The sequence below is a fragment of the Xylocopa sonorina genome, chromosome 3 (assembly GCF_050948175.1).
Source record: "Xylocopa sonorina isolate GNS202 chromosome 3, iyXylSono1_principal, whole genome shotgun sequence".
Taxonomy (NCBI): domain Eukaryota; kingdom Metazoa; phylum Arthropoda; class Insecta; order Hymenoptera; family Apidae; genus Xylocopa; species Xylocopa sonorina.
In genome coordinates, this window is record NC_135195.1 from 8,509,916 (window position 1) to 8,529,031 (window position 19,116).

The 19,116-nt window shown below is 43.1% G+C and overlaps 3 protein-coding genes across 3 annotated transcripts in view; 2 read left to right on the plus strand and 1 right to left on the minus strand.

Moving 5' to 3' along the window:
- LOC143422091 (uncharacterized) overlaps positions 1-19,116 on the plus strand; it is a 442,059-nt gene that overhangs the window by 101,177 nt on the left and 321,766 nt on the right. The gene's annotated exons all lie outside the window — the stretch shown is intronic.
- Positions 8,889-12,043, minus strand: Zip88e (Zinc/iron regulated transporter-related protein 88E). The gene is made up of 4 exons (XM_076892489.1): positions 11,630-12,043; positions 9,836-10,166; positions 9,320-9,487; positions 8,889-9,237 (listed from the first exon to the last, which is right to left on the minus strand). Exons 1-4 carry the CDS (start codon positions 11,986-11,988, stop codon positions 9,028-9,030), a joined length of 1,068 nt encoding a protein of 355 aa, XP_076748604.1. The 5' UTR covers positions 11,989-12,043; the 3' UTR covers positions 8,889-9,027.
- The window catches only part of LOC143422190 (uncharacterized), a 137,797-nt gene continuing 135,524 nt past the window's right edge, over positions 16,844-19,116 (plus strand). The window contains exon 1 of the mRNA XM_076892655.1: positions 16,844-16,881. The gene's annotated coding sequence lies outside the window, so the exon portion shown is untranslated. The remainder of the gene's footprint in view (positions 16,882-19,116) is intronic.

Consider the following 19,116-nt stretch of genomic DNA (forward strand, 5'->3'; position numbering starts at 1 on the left):
CGAACTGTCCGGCCATCCGGAGCGAAATGCCCCGGAGGATGCTCGATCGAGGACCACAGATGCGGTACCGCCGCGGGAATGTTTGATTTCGTCACTGAAACGCCATGGGGCCGTCGATATTCGACGCTGGGAATTGTGGTCGATGGGCTCTTTTGTTTGTTCTATTATAAGGACGTTCCATTTTTGGATCCTGAGTGGAGCAGTATAGTTTTAGTGTCGACGATGAACAATTACGAGGTAATTTTTGCAGTTTGCAACGATACTCTTTTGGTTCGTCGAACGGACGTTGATAGTTGGCCAATTTCTTATGTTATTAATCTGGTAAAGTAAGAAGTATTTTATGTCCGGACTCGAGCCTCGATTATTTAAAATCCTTATCAGAAAACGTGATCAAGGAAGGCTTCTTTAGCGGTTCAACTGTGAGCCTCCCTGGTCGGAATCAGCGAGTCTATATCTTACGGGGATTAGAACTTTATATCCTTATACTTCCTGGAATTGGAGTTTTTTAACCGTAGGATTTCAGAGTTCCGAATATTTAATCTCCGACTATCTAGATCGCGACTATCGTATTCAAATTGTACTAATAAAATTTCTGTAATTACGGACTTTCGAGAATCGCAAAATCCTCTTAGTCACGTTTTACAGTAATCATTGAGAATCAAAACTTTTATCGTTGCCCTTCTTTGCCAAGGATAATAATCGAGAGCAGAGCTATCGCGTGCGCATTCGAGGTTTCCAATTTTCCTGTTCTTCCATTTTCTTCGGTTCCCCGCTCATTTCGTTTTCTCCTCTCTGTTTCTTCCTTTTTCTATCAACGTGCGCCGTTTTACTGTCGGGCGTATAACCGGAAACACTCGTTACCAACGACGTTCCGATACATTTCAGCCGCAGCAGCGGGGTAGGGTGCTCGTGCACAGATGTGCTCTCGGCCACGGGCATTCCTTAATCGCGTCGTTCTAGTTCGATTGATAGGATTCCGTAACACACGTCCGTGCACCGTTCGAAGGGAACATTATTTCGGTTCTAGCTGACCAATTTCCCGTTCGTCGAACGCGTCGCGTCCCTGGACTAAATAGCTTGAGAAACTGGGTCCTATTAAATAACCCTGGGTCGATAACGCAGGCGAGGAGGGAAAAGAAATGCTCGGGAATGGAATGGATCGCGGTGGGAAGAAAAAAAGAGATTGACCGCCAGGAGAAAAAGAGATTGTCGGCTGTGAGAATTGAAATTCGCCCGAGAGTAATAGAAACGACGAATTAAAAATTCTGAAGGAATATTCTTCCTCGCGTAAAATGTATATCGTACAGGTTACTAAGGTTGTACTGGTTTTTCCGAAAGGTAGTTGTATGGATGCTCGTTTTTCAAACAGGAATTAAACGAATATAATTCTAGCTGTTCGATGCCTGTAACATGTTCGATGCGGTATTTTACGCTAAAGGGGTTAAATCCAGGCTTAAACTCGGCTTATTTAGATCCAAATTAACTGAGGATATTGTCGCAATACAGAATTCTGCGAATAAAGTTCGACATCTACGACAATCGTTTCTACGATTTTTCTTTTCTAACATATTATTAAAATACCATCATTTATTCCAAAAAAAGCTAGATCTGTAAAAATACTTTGCATTCTAGATATATTGATATAAATATTAATTATTTAAATTGAAATATTTTTATACATATACCTTATAAAGAGACATATTCTGGAATACTTGTCATGGAAACTGAGAAATTTATAATACACGTATACTTGTTCTCCACCGTCGTATACATATACTGAATCAAGTAACGCTGAGAAATAGACGCTGGGAAGCATGAACGATCGAGAACTATAACTCGCGAATCTCGCGATGGACGTATCCACTGGATAAGAGGAGTTATTCTCACTTATGGATAAATAGTACAAATGCATGGGCATGGACGGTGAAGAAGCGGTGGACGAGGAGGGCAGGCTGATATGGCTCAGCCAGGAGGGAAAGTGATAGGGACAAAGTGGGATAGATAGAAACGGAGGTGAGATAAAGCGGCGGTCGGGCATATATCTCTCGAAAGTGAGAGACGTGAGAGAATTCTGGGGACGCACGGTTGGTTATCACTTTCGTGCGCCGATGAACGCCTATAAATATTTCCCGATATTGCGAACGCCGGAAAGCCACGACGGCCGTGCCAACTACACGGATAACTAATGAGAGAATATTTTCCCCGTCGCCGTTCGAAAACCGAGAAATATACTGAATTTCCTGTTTCGCAGCGAGATATATAACCGTGCGTTATATAATGTTCCTGCGACTCGTTTGTACGGACCGCCTCAGGAAAATCACCGGTGAATCCAATCTCGCTGGGAATTTCATACCATTTTACTTTTTTAACGAGTACCTTACAATAACGATATTTTTATCAACTCCACGGAATATAATCATTTCTCACAGTTACCTCTACAGAATTAAGTAGTATAGATCACGCATGGTCAGCCGGAAAACATCGACTACTTGCCAGGTGATCTTCACTGTCCACTGTAATTTTGAATCTACACTGGGAACTCGAAATCTGCGATAATTATCTGCGCAAACTCTGATCGAACAAAGCCATTATTAAATAATAAAGTGTCAAACGTATTGGAATTTCGTTTGTGGAAAAACATTTCGACATCGTAGCCCTAAAATTAAGGTAATGACCCGTTGAATTCGATCCATACATTTTCCTCACGAATTCCGCGAAACGAAACGAAAGCTGGAAATGAATTCAATGACAAAGCACAACTGTTGATTCCGATTTCTGCGCGTCCCGGCTGAGTGTCGTTAAGCACAATAGTACTCCGACTGATTACACGGAAGAGATACGAGAATAATGGACTCAGCACTAATGAGATTCGACCTGCCGCGGAACAATGCTTAAGAGAGATTGCTACGAACTTTCTCCTCATTCATTGGACTCATTTTTCGTGGAACAATGCAAAGGATCGTTCCGCAGGAGCAAGGTGCGTAGCTCGGATTCTCCTCGTCAGTCTCAACACGTACTCTCGCAGAGTAGTTACGAACGTTAATGAATCCGAGCTGATCGATGATTCTGGTGAAGGAAAGTGAGAGTTAAGGGTCCGCCAGGTCCACATTTCGATGTCCATTGTATTTGTAGCAACATCGTATTTACCTACAGAGTCAAAAGTTTTGTGCACGCGTTGAAACAGGTAGTTTGTTTTTTTACAGAACATTTTCGATTGCAATTCGAACGAATGTCTATTGTGCAGTTCCGAATTGCTCGATTCGCTTTCATAAATGAATCGTATGTAATCTCGCGATGTTATTCGCTATGTTTCGCTGATAGAAAGCGCACATACCTAGTCAAGCAATTTCAGATCATTCGTGCGAGGTTAGATAAATGGAATCAATTTTTTTTCATTGTTTTTCAATTTCAATTCCAGTATATTTATTGCCTACAATTCGTTACGTTTGGAATATCAATTCTGAAAGCCAATACTCTGAATTTATACGGTATATAAAAATGTACGTTTGTTAATTTCATATTTTTATAACACGACAGACCGCGATATTCGAAATGGTAACGAGAGCCTCTGCCACTGAATTTTCTTTCGCCCATAAAAGCACTGAACTTAAATTACCATCGACAAACAGCAACAGTGGAATACGTAAACCAAACCGCAGAATTGCAGTCGGAGCAGCGACTCAAATTTCAGAGAGCCGCCATTCCGTGACTTCGATGTTCATTCTCTGTAAATTCACGCAACGATCGTCAACAAGCTCTGTCTGACTGTTCGTTAAAACTGATTGCTTAAAACGTAATCGGGGAACGGTTCCCTCTTCCTTGTTACCAGCGGAATTTGACCCAATTAAATGGCAATTTCTACGTTTACGCCACACAGACCACAAGTAATCGTCACTCGAAACCTCAACTTAGCAGCGAAACCTCAACTGGTGCAAAAGATGTAGAATTAATTCCTCTGTCTAATTTATAACAAAACTCGAACATCTGTGTTCCATCCTTATTTAACCCCGAAACGGTAGCAAAACGGAAGAGTCGTTTATATAAAAAAGGAATGGGCAAAACAATTAGTGAACACGCCAGCAACTAAGCCGGTGAAACGAGAGAGCTCTGACTCGACTGTGCGAACAGAAATATATCACTTTTCCAATCTCCATTGGTGGCAGATCGAATAATTTACAGCTCGTGTTCGATGCGTCGCTGCGTATCGATACCACCAGAGATATGTACGTCCCTCGTCGATTCGTTCCCAGTTTTATGGACGCGTTCCACACACGTGTAACACACAGCTCGTGGCGTCACGTTCGTTCTAGCGTGAAATCTTGTTCCTCGTGTCCTGTCGTTAATTGAATCAACAGCTAATCTCGCGAAGGAACCGCAACGACTCGACGCTAATGAACGCAATGATAAATGGTCGGTGTAACGTAGGGTTAGAGCCGCCGGAAAATGGCCAAGTTAATCGACGATGTTTACCTACGTGTGCGCAACTTGCGGTAAGTTAACTCCTACGCGGCAGGGTTAAATGTTAATACATTCATCATCGTGAAACGTGCATGCAGTTGAGACGGTTTTTCGTTCTCAGTAGCCATGAATCTTGTTTGTCGTATTTTTTGCGATAGTCATTCAAATTTCACAGAAGTAAAATGTCAAATTTAAATAGAGATACGACCACAAACGCGTGACAGTCGAACTTTCTGACTCAGTATTAACGTAATACCGAGAAGAAACGACAAAACCCAAAACACTGTACTAAATACTCGAAATTTTCTGGTTTCTTCTTTTACTTAAGTTGCACCTTTTCATTTATCTCGCGCGAAACTCGAAGCAGACCCAATGGAAAGTTGGAGAACCCACCAGCACAGGTTCTTAGTTACTCCTTAGAACGTACGCAAGCTCTTCAGTAATAGCTAGAGCTTCTAAATTCCTTTTCGATACCCTCGATAACAATTTTCCTCGCCAAACGAACGAACGAAAATTCACAGGAAACGCCGTCTTATCGAAACCGGTTCGCCCGTTCGCGAGATCAGGAGGTTCTCTGAGAATTCAGCGAGAGACTTTGATATGCGGTTCACGCGGAGGGAACGGCGAACGCTCTATCGACTTTAAATTCCTTAATAAGGGATCGAAACGCGAGTTCTCGCGATAGAGCGTGGCAAGCACGACGACGACGATGGCGACGACAATGAACTTGATCCAATCTGATATCGAAGTATCAAGAGAACCGTGCTTATCTTTCGCGATGGTCTACCAACTTTTCCTACCCGTTTCTTCCCTTTCTCCCTTTACAGAAAACTTTTCCGTTCTCCAGTTGTTACGTAAAGGAAAATCGATGTTCATCAACGCTTGGAGAAATCGGTACCGTTCGCGGCTGGGTAATCTTGAGGATTACTCGACTCGAAACGACGAACGACCAGTAATTATAGGGAAATGAAATTTCGATGCTATTATTGCCAGTGAATTACTGAAATTTAGTTCGCGACGGCTGTTTCGATGCTTTCGTCGACTCTCGTCGTTGTTTCCTCCACTTCCGCTATTGACCTTCGAGAATTTCCTAGCGCGTTGCTGTTTCGATGATAATCAGTGACAGAGGGACCATACGAGAAATTTCATGGTCATCATTATTTTATCTCTACCTTAGAACTTCGAATTATTGAATACGCTGTTTTCTAAGAAGAGAAAAAAAGAAAATAGAAGAAGTGAAAGGAGACGAAGCACCTTCGTTTTTCATTTTTCTTTCTGCGATTTCTTTTCATCCTGTTTAGACGCAAAGCGCGGCGAGGAGGTCCAAAAACTTCCTGGAAGAAGAAAGTAATAAAGGAAACTTCGTTCGCGAAGGGAAGCGCGATCGGTACGATTTAAATTAGCCGGTCGCTTTTAGCTGGGACAGGATAAATCTCTTCAACAGCCGGAAGTACATAACGAACGCGATTACGAGACGGAAGATAGACCGAAGTACTCTCTGGGCACGGATGTATTCCAAGGCGACGTTGAATTTAAGTAACTCGCTAATGGATTGAATTCTCTGCGCAATCTCGCGTTCTAAACAATCGTCGCGCGGAGATCTTCGTCGTAAATGAAGAAACTCGAGACGAGAAATGACTGTATCGACGAGAACGTTGATATCAGAATGTAATAACCGTGTGGCTGTAATTACACTGGCTCGTCGAAGTAATCAAGCGTTTACAGATACAATTTTTCCCAACAAAATCGTGCATTTATCGACTCAGAACAAATTGATCGATCTCCTACTCGACACTTACGATTTTGTCGATATAAAACAAAGAGTGGTACAGTTTAGACGAAAATGTGAAGAGTTTAAGTTATCATTTCGCAAATTATAAAATTCTTCAAAAACGCTGATACTTAATATTGGTAGTTTTCATAAATTATTGTCACGAAACAATTTGTATCTGCATAATTATTAAACGTTGAAGAGCTTCGCAAAATTCTGGACGAGACAAGCTATTAAAGTGTACGAAGATTTATTTTTGTATACAGATTCAGCTAATTGTAATGGCGTTTACATTAGCGCCTTTTTCGAGCCATTGGGCTGACCTAGCGGCGCGACCGACTGAATCTACTTGCAAGTAGCTGAATCGTCGTACACCGCGATTTTTACGGCTCACCCTAGCGGTATTTGTATGGTGTTGGGAAATTTTGAAACGTAAGGGTAAACACTGTTGTATCGCACGTAAAAAATGAAATTTAAATACCACCAAAATACTGCTATCTAAGAAATAAATCAGCATCATTGTCAGATAAATCTAAAAGCTTGTTCCTTTAATCTCTATTGCTATAGATAGCAGTAGGTAATTTTTCAAAGATTTAATAAATGTGAAAAAAGTTCAATACATCTTTCTCTTCTTCACGATTAATTTTTATACGGTGTTTCTACTAAAATATTAGTTTTATGGGTAAGACATTCACCGCGGGCATTATTTAGAAATCTTGCTACAAATCTTACTGCCTTTTAACTCTCTTCTTCCTATTATCCTTTTAATATCAACTTGCATTTCACGAGGGAAATGATGTATCCGCAGCCGTGAAATATCGTTTGCCAATAGAACGGAACAGAGCGTGGGATAGAAAGTTCGATTGAAATTGCTCTACGACGAACAATAAATATCCTGTATTCGTATTAAAAAGTTGCGATAAGAAAATTTATTGTCCGCAAAGCAGTAGCCGTAAATAAAATATTGTTCCTCGAAATTGTGCAGAACCACCGGACGATCGAATATCCCGCTTCGCTGGCTCGGTACATCGCGTGTTCGCAGCGTTCAATGGGAAACAGTTTCCACAAGAGTGCCGCGAACTTGACGAATTTTAGCAATTTTACGAAATCGTTTTTATCACACGCAGATTACTAGCGATAGAGGCGAAAAAAAAAATTAATGACCGATCAGTCGTGGTAGAAAGATTCCGTTCACGTTTCGCAGTCCACCTTCGGAAGTTGCAACCCCTGTAAAGCAACGGAAAGTTCGACGCTCAACAAGTTTCGCGAGCTACATTTTAATTACACGATCCAGACTCGATGGAGAAGTTTGCAGTAAGACGTTTATGCAATTCCAGAGGATAATAGCAACAGATAAAAATAACGAGAAGGGATTGGAAAATTCATCTTCACGCTTCGATTACGCGTTGCCTATGAGAACACCCGTCAAACCGATGATAAATCTTATAGCTATCGCGATTCATTTTTCATCGAACTTGGCGCAAATAATGCATCTCTAAAGCGGTAGAAAATTAATCATCGTTCTCGTGAAGCCTTACAGAAACCTGATGATTCTCATTACGATAACATTCGAGAATCGTTATTCGTTCAGGACGTCAAAAAGAAAAAAAGCAAATCATTATCTAAATCGAATTAAAGAGGAAGCATAGAAGTAGATTTTAATTTGGAACAACTCAAACGATCTCGGTTACTTGAATATGATTTCCATGGTGATCGTCGATTCTGATACGCATAATAGCAAGTTTTCGATATAATTCAAATTGTATAGTTCCATCTGGGGCAGAGAACTGAAGCAATTTAATCTGAACTTTCCTGTAAGACGAATGCCCGTTGGCGACGAATCATTTATTTAAAAATAAGAAAAGTGTAAATGCAAGAAACTTGTCGGACGTCTGAAAATCTTGGTTCCATTTCTCATATAGCGGGCAGGTCCCGAAAGACCTGATCTCGTTAAAACTTGTAACTTGTAAAAAAGTTACGATATGCCTTGCACTCAACAATTTCAGTTTAAAAAATCGTTGTTAAAACGGTGACAATTTCATGTTTCTCGAGGCAAACTTAAACTTTCAACCCTGATACATATTCTCTACATATAAATCGCATTACTATATTATTAACAGCAATAATTCATTTCTATGAAAATTAATCTACCATACCTGATACAAGATTCACAATTATATCTTACAAGCTACTTTACTACTGCTACAATTGAGATTTAATTATAAAAAAAAAACCGGGAGCACCCCGTAATATCAAATCTCATATAAAAACAGCACGACACTCTAAAAAAAAAAAGAATTTTACAATCTGGTCTTAATTATACGCTCCGTAAAAGACGAAACCCGATTCGAACGTAATTAAACATCCTTAATTATACCTACGTCTATCACGTGCGCTGTAGCTGACAATAAAGAAGGTCGCGTCGTATTTTCATCGAACAACAAACCGTAGAGCCGTGAAAGAGAGAAGAAGACCGAACGCGAATTAAAACGCCGTATCGATTTCGTCGCAGCATTCTATTTTTACATAGTATTTAAAGTACGTTACCGTGCGCCCTTCCCGCCGCTTCCATCCGATTCGCTCGCTCGTTCGCGCGCCACCAACCCCCGGGTTGTCATCGCGTATCTATGACTCGCGTTTACCCAGGGCGAGGATAGCCAGCCGGGGTAAAATTTATTCGAGAAGCGCTCGCGACGCCCCGCGCCCCTTTCTCAGCCGGCGTTGCCACCCCTGTTCGAATTCGTTTCCCCCGCAATCGACTCGACCGAGTTGCCCGACACGGATCCGTGTTTGGCGGCTCACGTGCTCACGTAGTTGTTCACCAGATAAATGACCACGAAGCCAAGAACCGCGGAGAGCAGCTGCAAAATTCCAGCGGAACGTCGCGGGCTTTTGTGCCACCTAGCCCTCTCGCGCGGCAGAATTTCGCTGACCGTCACGTACAGCAGCGTTCCGCCCGCTAAGCCCTGCAGAATCGGTACCGCCACGTTCGTCCACTTGTTTCTCATCTACGGAAAGCATTACGCGAAGAGGAATCGTGCAGTTTTATGTACAGCTACTGAATAGAGATTCGATGTATCTTCAACTTACTCGAAACGTTAACATCCCAATCCCTATGCCAACTGCGGATCCAGCGGAGAATACCAAGATCGCTAATAGAAGCCTGAGAAAAGTGCTATTGGCTCCAGCTAATTCTAATCCTAGGCAGAAACCGACGATGAACTTGTGGGAGGCAACCGCTGCAACCAGTAGGAACACCTGATAGAAAAACATGGAAAGTTGTATAAATATTTCTCCTACGAATACTACGTAATAATAGAAGCTTTTGATGTATGAAAAAGGGTTGGACAATTGTTCTTCTCTTAGAAATGGAATTAAAAGAGAAACAAATGCTAAATACTTGTAGGGATTACAAAGGACTCGACCACTGAAACATCGTTTCAAGTTCCAGTTCACTTCAACTCTGGAAACCAAAGAAGATTCCAGCCAGTGACCATAATACGTCCAACACCTACGTTCGATCGTTTTCAGAGAAGAATCTCGGCACAGATTCGTCACACTAGTCACGCTCGTATCATATCTACCGAAGCATTTACTGTCGCGCACCTCGGACGTCAGCTTTTGCAGACCGATCGCCAGCCCCTCGAGGACAGCGTGGACCGTGAGCGCCAGTAAAAGTCCCAGAAGATTGGTATTGGAATCCGCGCACGGTTCAGAATGATTCCCATGGCACAAAAATGTCTCCTCCTCGTTTTGACGAGCCGGCGCGCTAGGCGGGTATTGCACCGCTCCGTAACCAGCACTCATCCAGCTGTTGCCCGTTCCGTTTCCGGTTACACTCTGGTAAGGCAATTTTTGGTTAACATCGCCGTTGCCAACACCTCTGACGGTCCTCGAGCTCGCGACGTAGCTGACCGATTGGCTTCGAATCGGGTCCCTGAAAATCCACACGTCCAGTCTTACGAATCGAGTCTCGCGTTACTTGACCGCGCCATCAGGAGTCGAACGCGTGGCGAACGACAACGATGGCGGCCATGTCGTCGATTAGCGATTTCCTCTGTGGTTTTTAGGCCAAATATTACGATTTTTTTATATAATTTTGTCAGAACTAGGATTTTCAAAGCTTTCTATCCCTAGCTGTGTTAAAAATCTATCTCTGTCAGGTTGCATGAAGATTCTAAAGAGTGTACGTTTCTGTTAATATATTTTCGATAATTATTTTAGTGTACCTGTAAATTGTATTTAAATATTGGGATTATAGTTCGTTCGAAATATTTCAATTAACCTTTGGGTACCACAGGTAAATTAATTATACAACGAGAAGCAACTTGTTCGTTGACTAACCGCAGTTCTTGTATCAACCTCGTCAAAACAAAAACGAGATAATGTCCACTTCAGACAAGATAAAATCGCGGTACTGCCTTTTAACTGTACTTCGATTTATCATCTGCGTATCGGAGTAATTAACGTAATCGATCGGGAAATCGTGTACCAGCCGATTTAAACTACACAATTAGTCTATTTAATTAAAAATATTCTACGCAGAAATGTTTGACGTTAGCTTCAAGTCACGTAAACGATTCCTTCTTGTAAAAATGTATTACGATAAATCGAGTTGGAGAGAAAGTCGACTAATCTGAATTAAGCGATATTATCGACTTACAATACTTGGTAATTAACTAGCATTCCCTCTTCATCGCTCGTACAAAGATCATTTCGATTCGTTTCGAACATGGCAGCCGATAAAATAAGAAAACTAAATAAATAACGCTATTATCAGGAGGCAAGCGCGAGAACGCGCCGCTTCCACCGAGTTTCTTGCCCGGCTTCCATTATTAATCGTTCGCGAAAGACACGAGGTGTATTATTAGACGGTTAAAGATGAAGCATTAGCTGATCCGCATTGCTGAATCATTTAAGCCGATAATACGGTAAGATAGTTACGTACACAGTTTCTAAGTTTAGAAACAAAAGTAGTTTATGCAGTGATTAACGCGCCGTCCCGATAAGATTATTAAAGTACCAGGCATCTACATATATTAGACCCGCTACGTACTGGAAACTTTCAAGGGTAATTACGTTCAACTAATCCAGACAAAAAATAATATCCGTAAGACAATTTGAGAGCATCGAATAAAAATTAAACACAATTGAAAACGTACACAGTGAAAAAACCTACAGAACTCGATATTTCACTTTACATCTAATAACTTCGCGCTACGCGTGACACGCGCGATATCCACTAGCAAAAAAAACTAATATCATCGCGAAACTAGAACAATAAAAAACCCAAAAAAAGAGTCTTCACTCCAATCTCGAAGTGCTTCCAATCAGACGTCCTTATCTCTATCGCGCCAAATCTATCGAACGCAACGAAACCAACGTCATACGAGTACGTACACGTGATTGCCCGTGTGCCAGCTCGAACTGTCCGCGCGACTCGAGTTCGAGGCGTGATGGACGTCGTTGCCCCAAGCGTAATGGACGCACTCGTCGATCAGGTAGAGAAGAAGAAAGCCAGAGGCGAACAGCAGCTCCGCGTGCCTGGGCATGGACTCCCGCGTTTCCGGTAGCATGTGCAGCATGGACGTGGCGAGGAGGACGCCGCCGCCAAAGCACAGAATGCACGAGAGCAACAGCTTCTGCTGCAGGTATCGTATCCGCGAGACGAAGCAGACAGGCGCGACGCCGACGACGAAGCTACCAACGCCGATGATGATCATCGAGGCGAGCTTCGCCTGGACCACCGTGATCATCATGCTGCGAACGACACGCGGTACACGTCCATCGACCACTGCCAGCGACACTCATCGAAACGATTGACGCTAATCTGAAGCGAGCGTGATAAGGTCAATCGGCTGCCGAGATACGAGCATCCACCACTCCCGCCCCGCCTCATCCCCCTCGCTCGTTCTTTCGCTCCCGCCACGGCGAAAATCGGTTATCGGGGAAATTGGACGGCTCGCGCTTCTGGAAAATGGGCACGGGGCTCGTGATCGCATTATCATCTGTCACTGGCTACGCGACGCGATATCACCGTCGTCGAGTGATTCAACGGCGATGATAAACGGCGGCGAAGAACGCGTCGAGCGGTACCGTTGGATAACTCCGGGTTGGATAGCTCCGGAGGAATCGAATGCAACAGTTTTCAGAGTCGAAGGAGAGGTTTCGCTTGAGGAGTGTGCGGTGTGTCTGACGTGAAAGGTTGCGTTCTGAACTGGAATTTTATTGGACACGGACGGAAGAATATGATATTGTTCTTACTGTATACTTTATTTCAAGGGTTAGATGAATGTTTGTAAGCTTTGAAGGCTGTAGGAACAGTGAGGATATTGGATAGAAAATCTGAGGTCCTGACACTTGAGAAGAAACGCTGAGTGGTTGTTGGAGGGGTTGAGTTGCACATATGTTAGGATAATTTTGTTCTCTGTTTATTGCTGATGTCGCAAAGAGGAAAATATAGAGAAATTAAGACGATAGAGAAGAGAAAAAGGAATAGAGATGACGATAGTGTACTAAATTATTGATTTCGTGTCGATGTGAATTAAAACAGCGCAGAAAATTCAAGTTCCATATAATTTTATTGCGATCAGGGATAGTTTTATGAGTTTAAAAGCTAGTTTACACCTATAGAATTTGAAATTGATGAAATTTGTCATATTTTTGCAAGATCAATAATTCGAAACGTGGGACCAATTCGAAACGCGGACCACGTCGGTATAATAATGGATCAACTTGTTGCTACCCAAGTGATACCGTTACCGACATCAAAATGATCTATCCTGTTGCAGCTGTTGAGGATATTACAGTACGCTGTTCTATTTTATCGATTGATCCACGAATTTCCGTGTTGTTCAACCGTGAATTAAATCGGTTGTCGACTGTACGACTGGAGGAAAAAGAATTTCCTGTTTGGCGAGAGAGTACTCCTCCATTCTCCAGTATAAGAGTCGTTTTCTTTCCTGATTTGCATAGTTTTCCGTGGAAAAGCTCCTTCCAAATTGCACCTTCCAACCGGCAAAACTGTCAGACCGGTGGCGTAATTTCTTCAAACAGCGCTGAAACCAAATCCAGAACAGTTTCAGCACTTTTCACAGAGAGAGCGCCACAAGTTCAAAATTGGATTTTTCAATTTTAAAATTCGATAGAAGCCAAAGAGGTGAAAACTAGAAAAAAACCTGTATAACCATACACCTCATCATTGCTGTTATCAAGTCTAGTTTCAGTATCAACCATTCTATTTAGCCTATCATTACCTCATCTACGATATTTTATCTATCCAGAAAATGACGTTCATTATAGTTACGCGCATTTGATTTAAAAAGACCACAAGTGATAAAAATGATAGACGCGCATAAAAAGAACAAATTTCAATGCTTCCCGACTAAACTCATTTAATGAAAACCTGTTTCGCAGTAAACAGTATCTTCACCTCGAATTAATTTCATAAATTAATTTGAATCGCAATTCCCTCTCGATCGATTAATCGATCGTTATCGATCAGAATTACGCGCGAGATTACATCGAACTCGTATGCAGCAACCGATTCGAAGCCAGCAACCGCGTACGGTTCGAATATACGGAATTGTGTTCGCCACTTTGCGGGAGTGTAAGCTTGTAATGTAAATCGTGATAACTCGAACGAGGATAAGCACGTTGCTCGACCATCCGTGCCGGTTTCGTACGAATCCGAACGACATCGAACGGGACGCGATTCGTCGCCTGGCATCGGTCGACGCACGGTCAGTCCGCAATTATTTATACTCGAGCTGCCTCCGTGCATGCGCGCGGCAATTCGATTAAAATTTTCACGTGCTGACGAGACGTGAACGAATTTCCGAGCGTTTCATCGCCGCTTGCTAGTTGAAAATATCATCGCCGAAATTATGAGAATCACCGTTCAATCCTGCTGCACTTTAAATCCTCGCGACAACGTGCCGCTGTAACCTGCCGCCATTTCGTTCTCGCTATTACCGCGTCGTTTCAACCGAGTTTCGAGATCTCGTTCGAATATCGACAGATTGTTTTCAATTGTTAATTAGTTACGTATATCCGTATTATCGTTGTTTTTTTATTTTAAACTTCGAAATTGTTCGATAGAAGCTTCAGTGATGAATGATCGTTGCACGAAACGTGGAATCGTGCTTCTGCTAATCATAACTAAACGTTAAACTTGAGATATATGTATACTTTTTTAAGTACGATGAATGGAATATACGATATATCATTTATTAACTTTGTAATAAACGAAACAAGTATAGATTTTATTCTTGTGTATCTATACTTATTAAAATAAGTGTAGACGAAGACAAATCACGTATAGCAATGTCGTATACTCTAATAACAATCGCATAGTAACATGTTTTTTATTTATAGTTACCTCAATTTAATGTTACACTTACGATACATACAATTTAATGATACAACGAATAATGAAAAGTTCGCAGTAATTCAAATTCGGGTAAGTGTCAGAACGAAATGAAATTTTTCTATCCTCCCGTCGCTAATCAGCATTCGAAACGCCGCCTTTCACCGCTTAATCGTGTTAAGTCGATTCTCAGCTCTCTGTACTAATTAATTTCCCTGGTTTTCGAGTGCGGCCCGGGAATAACGATCCCGGTTGCTCTAAGTAACTATAATATTCGTAGCGAACCACGAGCTGCGATGAAAATTTCGAAAACAGCTCCCCGTATCGCGTTAACCCTTTCACGCTCGATGTGCTTTAATTCGGTAAATCCAATCGGGCGTATTTGCATTCGACGAGATCCGTTCCCGATTAAAACTTATCGTTTCTTCTTTGTAAAAACAAGAGAAAAAGTTGTTGCTTCGTTTGCATAATTCAACGTGAAACATTTTTGGAAATATATTTCGAAGAGTAATATTGGAATTTCTCTGAACGTTACAATATTTACCTTTCGCATGATTTTGCAGGAAACTCGTTTAGATTTTTATTATTAACAGACGATAGAAAAGGGAATGGAATTTAAACGAATTTGATTTTTAAAGGAACAGCTATCTTTTTTTTTTAATAAAAACGTGGTATAATTTAACAAAGCGACCTCCTTTCCGCTGTTATTCTGGAGATTTTCCGGCAATCTTATCGCGTTCCCCGATATATACACCGCATAGGTGCCGAGAAGAAAACGCCTCGCGGTTTTGCCGCAATTTACATCGCGATAAAGAGTGCAATTAACTTTCACGCGGGCCAGATTGAAATTTTGATTAAATCGTACGCGCCCCTGTAATTAAAGCGAATGTAATTCTTGTTTCGCTGGGAAATGCTGTTAGATAAGTTCATCTGTAAATACGAGCCATTTCCCCGCGGTAAAATAGTTAACCAGGACAAAAATTAGCTTTACCAATAAATAATCCACACTATAAGAACGAAGGACCAAGATTGTTAACTACTACGTTATACTAATCGTATTTAAACTTCTTTCCTGCATACTTTGACATTTTTCATCTTCCATTCATTTCGCAAGTTAACGTTTACAATTTTATAAATAAACCATTTAAAAGCAAAAGTACATATATATCATAAAGCACAAAAATCCACTTACTTTACAATCGAAAACCAGTAGTTTAACTAATATACATTGCCAAACAATACTATCCATTCGTCGATACTTAACACAAAGTGAACTCAGTTTAATTAGTCCTCCCTCGAACAAAAATTAAAAGAACCAACCCAACCTACCTCGATAAAAACCAACATAGCCTCTACTCCTCTGACACCCACAACTATACAACACGAACCTGGTATTCGCCAATCCGAACACTCGCTCAAATAATTTTGACAGCCACTGTACGCTCACCTACTCAGACATCGTTAAATCACATTTCTGTTGAACGGATCGAAGGAGGAGGCAAGAAAAGAAGCAAGAAAGAGAGAGAGAGAGATGTACATATATAGATAGGCACCACCGAAAGATCCACGATAATCCTGCAACGGTTCCACCGCGCGAGGACACGGAGAACGCGGCCGTGTCCCACGGCGGAGCGTGTATCGCGTGTGTTGCCTAATGGTGGAAGGAAACGTTATCCAGAGGCGGGCAATGGACGGGCATTACTGTACGGCGTACCCTGGTAGGGCCGAGAGAAGTCAGCCTCCGGGATATGGACTCGTACTCAGTCTTCGAACTGGTCTCGTACCGCGCTCTATGCAGCGTGTCGCACAGCCCCGCGAACAGCGGCAGCTCGGTTGAACCGCTCCGGCATCGTCGTCGTCTCCGTCTCACCGGACCTCCTTCGTCGTCCGCCAGTGTCTCGTGTACTCCCTGGCGCCGAGGAAACGCGCGGAATCCACCGTGACGGCTCTCGAGTGCGACCCGCCTTCGAGCTCGACGGACGGATGCTCCCGCGGACATCCGGTGGAAACGTCTCGCGGAGCTAGAGTTCCTCGCGACAGACGCTCTTCGAATTAACCCGGGCAAATTTTTCGAGTCGACGCGAAGCTGTCTCGCGCGGCTCGTCTCTTGGTCGTCGCGTGGAGCAACGATTGGATCGCGCAACGCGACAAGTGGATTTACCGGAAACGAGTAACTTCGAGACAGTGGACGAGACGAAAGCAACGTCTAGTGGACGCGGAACAGAGACGCTTCTAGGAAAGATGGGCCTTCTTCTCTTGATCGGATTGCTCACCCTGGTAACAGGTAAGATTCTTACATTCCCACTGGAAGCTTGCGTGCTTGGGTTCAGGGTGCGTTTAGAATATCGGATTATGAGTATCGATGGGAGGTGTGATACGAGGCTGACGATGATACGTTGCGACAGAGTTGGAGGAAAGGAACAAATATTTAAAGAAGACGAGAGAGAAGGTTGTTTGGGGCGAGTCTGGCGGTAAACTTTCTCGGTTTTCGCGGAATATCCGGTGTCTCGTGGTCGACGCGTGTCCACACGCGTCCACGTGCGTCTGTTCTTTAAAGTCGATACTTACTTTCTTCTCGTCCGAATTTTCTTTTCATTTCCATTGATACGCGTACATACGATCGTTGTTGGTTTCAGTGTCACCGTGGATGGAAGGATCGTTAGTCTGAAAAAATTCTTTCCCTCCGTTCTTCTCCATTTTTGCATCGACACGAGCGTTATCGGTGCTCGTTGCACCGTGAAAGATATATAGCGACCGCAAAAATATAGGCGCGTAGTTGGAGTTTCCGGTGAACCGCTTTTTAAGCAGGTTCCACACTTTTCTGGCCACACGAAAGTGTAATGTTATCGATCGAGTCGCGGAGCGATTAATATACTTGGATCTGTTAAGTAACTTCCGAGAACATTGAAACAACTACGATAGTGCGCTCTGACATTTTTTTCACGGCCACTGTGCATAAATCTATTGCAGCTGTCGGTGGTCGTTCGCGCAAAAAACGTTGCTTCTCCTCTTTTCTCTCATTTTTGTCCTTTCGTCGACAAGAATGTCAGCAATGTTCGTTTCATCCTGAAATATATACGTCGAGAACAAAAATCGCTGGATGTCCGCGCGCTCTGGGACTACGTTTTTCTCTGCCTTTTCCGTTTATTTTTCCCTTCTCTTTCGACTTTTTGCCGATACCAGCGTTACTCGTTTTCGTTTGGAGAGGCCGCCGCGAAGGACAGAGACCGGATGCGACGATCGCCGGTGCGTCCACTTCGATCCACCGTTCTACGTTGATTCCGCGGTCGATGAATTTAATTGCTGCCAATCCCGAGTGATTAGCTCGGCCAGCGTTAAAATATTTATTCTTCGCGCCAGGCAAGAGGGCACCGATAATGGATCGATACATTATTTCGCGCTGGCTCGCGTGGAAATCGGCCCATCGCGGGCTTCGCGGCTGCCTGGAAAAATGGACGGCACTTTTCGGTGATCCATCGCGCGAATTAACGGGACATCGATATACGCGTCGAAGTTAATTATTAAAACGAGTCGAACGATTATTTATACGGATCTGTTTACCGTTTTAATCACGGATACCGCTATTGTTTTATTGATCGTTGGCCTATTACACGCGAGCTCGGTACTCTTTACGGAACTGCATTTCATTGGCCATTCGCCCGTGTTCATTCGTGTAAATCGCGCGATAATTTCCCAGCAATAACGCCCGGTGTATAACAATCAATTTCGCGCGACGTATTCATTGAAATTATTTACCCGGCGGAATTATTACATGCATAAATTTCGTTCTGACGCTTCCAACAATGCAGGAAACCGAAGGGACAGGGGAATATGAATTCCTAGCTGAATTTCGTTAGCGAATGGATAAGTTGATCGTACGCAATCTGCGCGAACGCATAATTCCCTTAGGAAACAGCTGACCAAGCGAAATCTGTCGAAAAATTTGACGATTTCGGTTCGAACATTTCGTTTCGAGATGTTATAGATGTATACGTCGAGGCGTAATCCGGTTACAGACGTAGAGCATCGATCGAACGAAGACGCACGGCAGTTCTCGAAAAATATTTCACGTCGCAACGTAATCGCGTCGCGCGTCTAGCAATTTCGGGCATTCCGGCCGCGTGCGCGCTGAAATATCTGCCGTCCCGTATTTTCCAGTAAACGCATATAATCGAGAAAGGATACGCGATATTTTCCCACCGTCCCCCCACTTCCAGGTGGAGACAGGGCACAGCTGCCAGGAACACCGACAGCTTTTATTTTTCTGTCAACAACGCTCGCGCGGGCTTTATTACGCGACGAGAGGGAGAGCACCCACCGTTCGCCACCCTCGCCGCGTCCGCCACCCTCGTCTATGAGCAGCCGTTTCTTCGCCCGCGGAAATTCCATCGACGCGATACTCGTCCTGACTTTATCGCCGCTGTGCTCCTCCTAAAATTGTTGCCACCTACGATTGGGAAAGGGAACGGCCTGTTGCGAACGATTCTCGACACCAGACACCCTTCGATACGCATATCGT

What these genes read in the sequence shown, in the direction of transcription:
- Zip88e (XM_076892489.1), bottom strand. Translation starts at nt 11,988, where the DNA reads ATGATGATCACGGTGGTCCAGGCGAAGCTCGCCTCGATGATCATCATC. An exon ending in TGGCACACGGGCAATCACGT is followed by an intron (nt 10,167 to 11,629) that starts GTACGTACTCGT and finishes GTGGATTTTCAG; the next exon opens with GGACCCGATTCGAAGCCAAT. An exon ending in TTGGGATGTTAACGTTTCGA is followed by an intron (nt 9,238 to 9,319) that starts GTAAGTTGAAGA and finishes TGCTTTCCGTAG; the next exon opens with ATGAGAAACAAGTGGACGAA.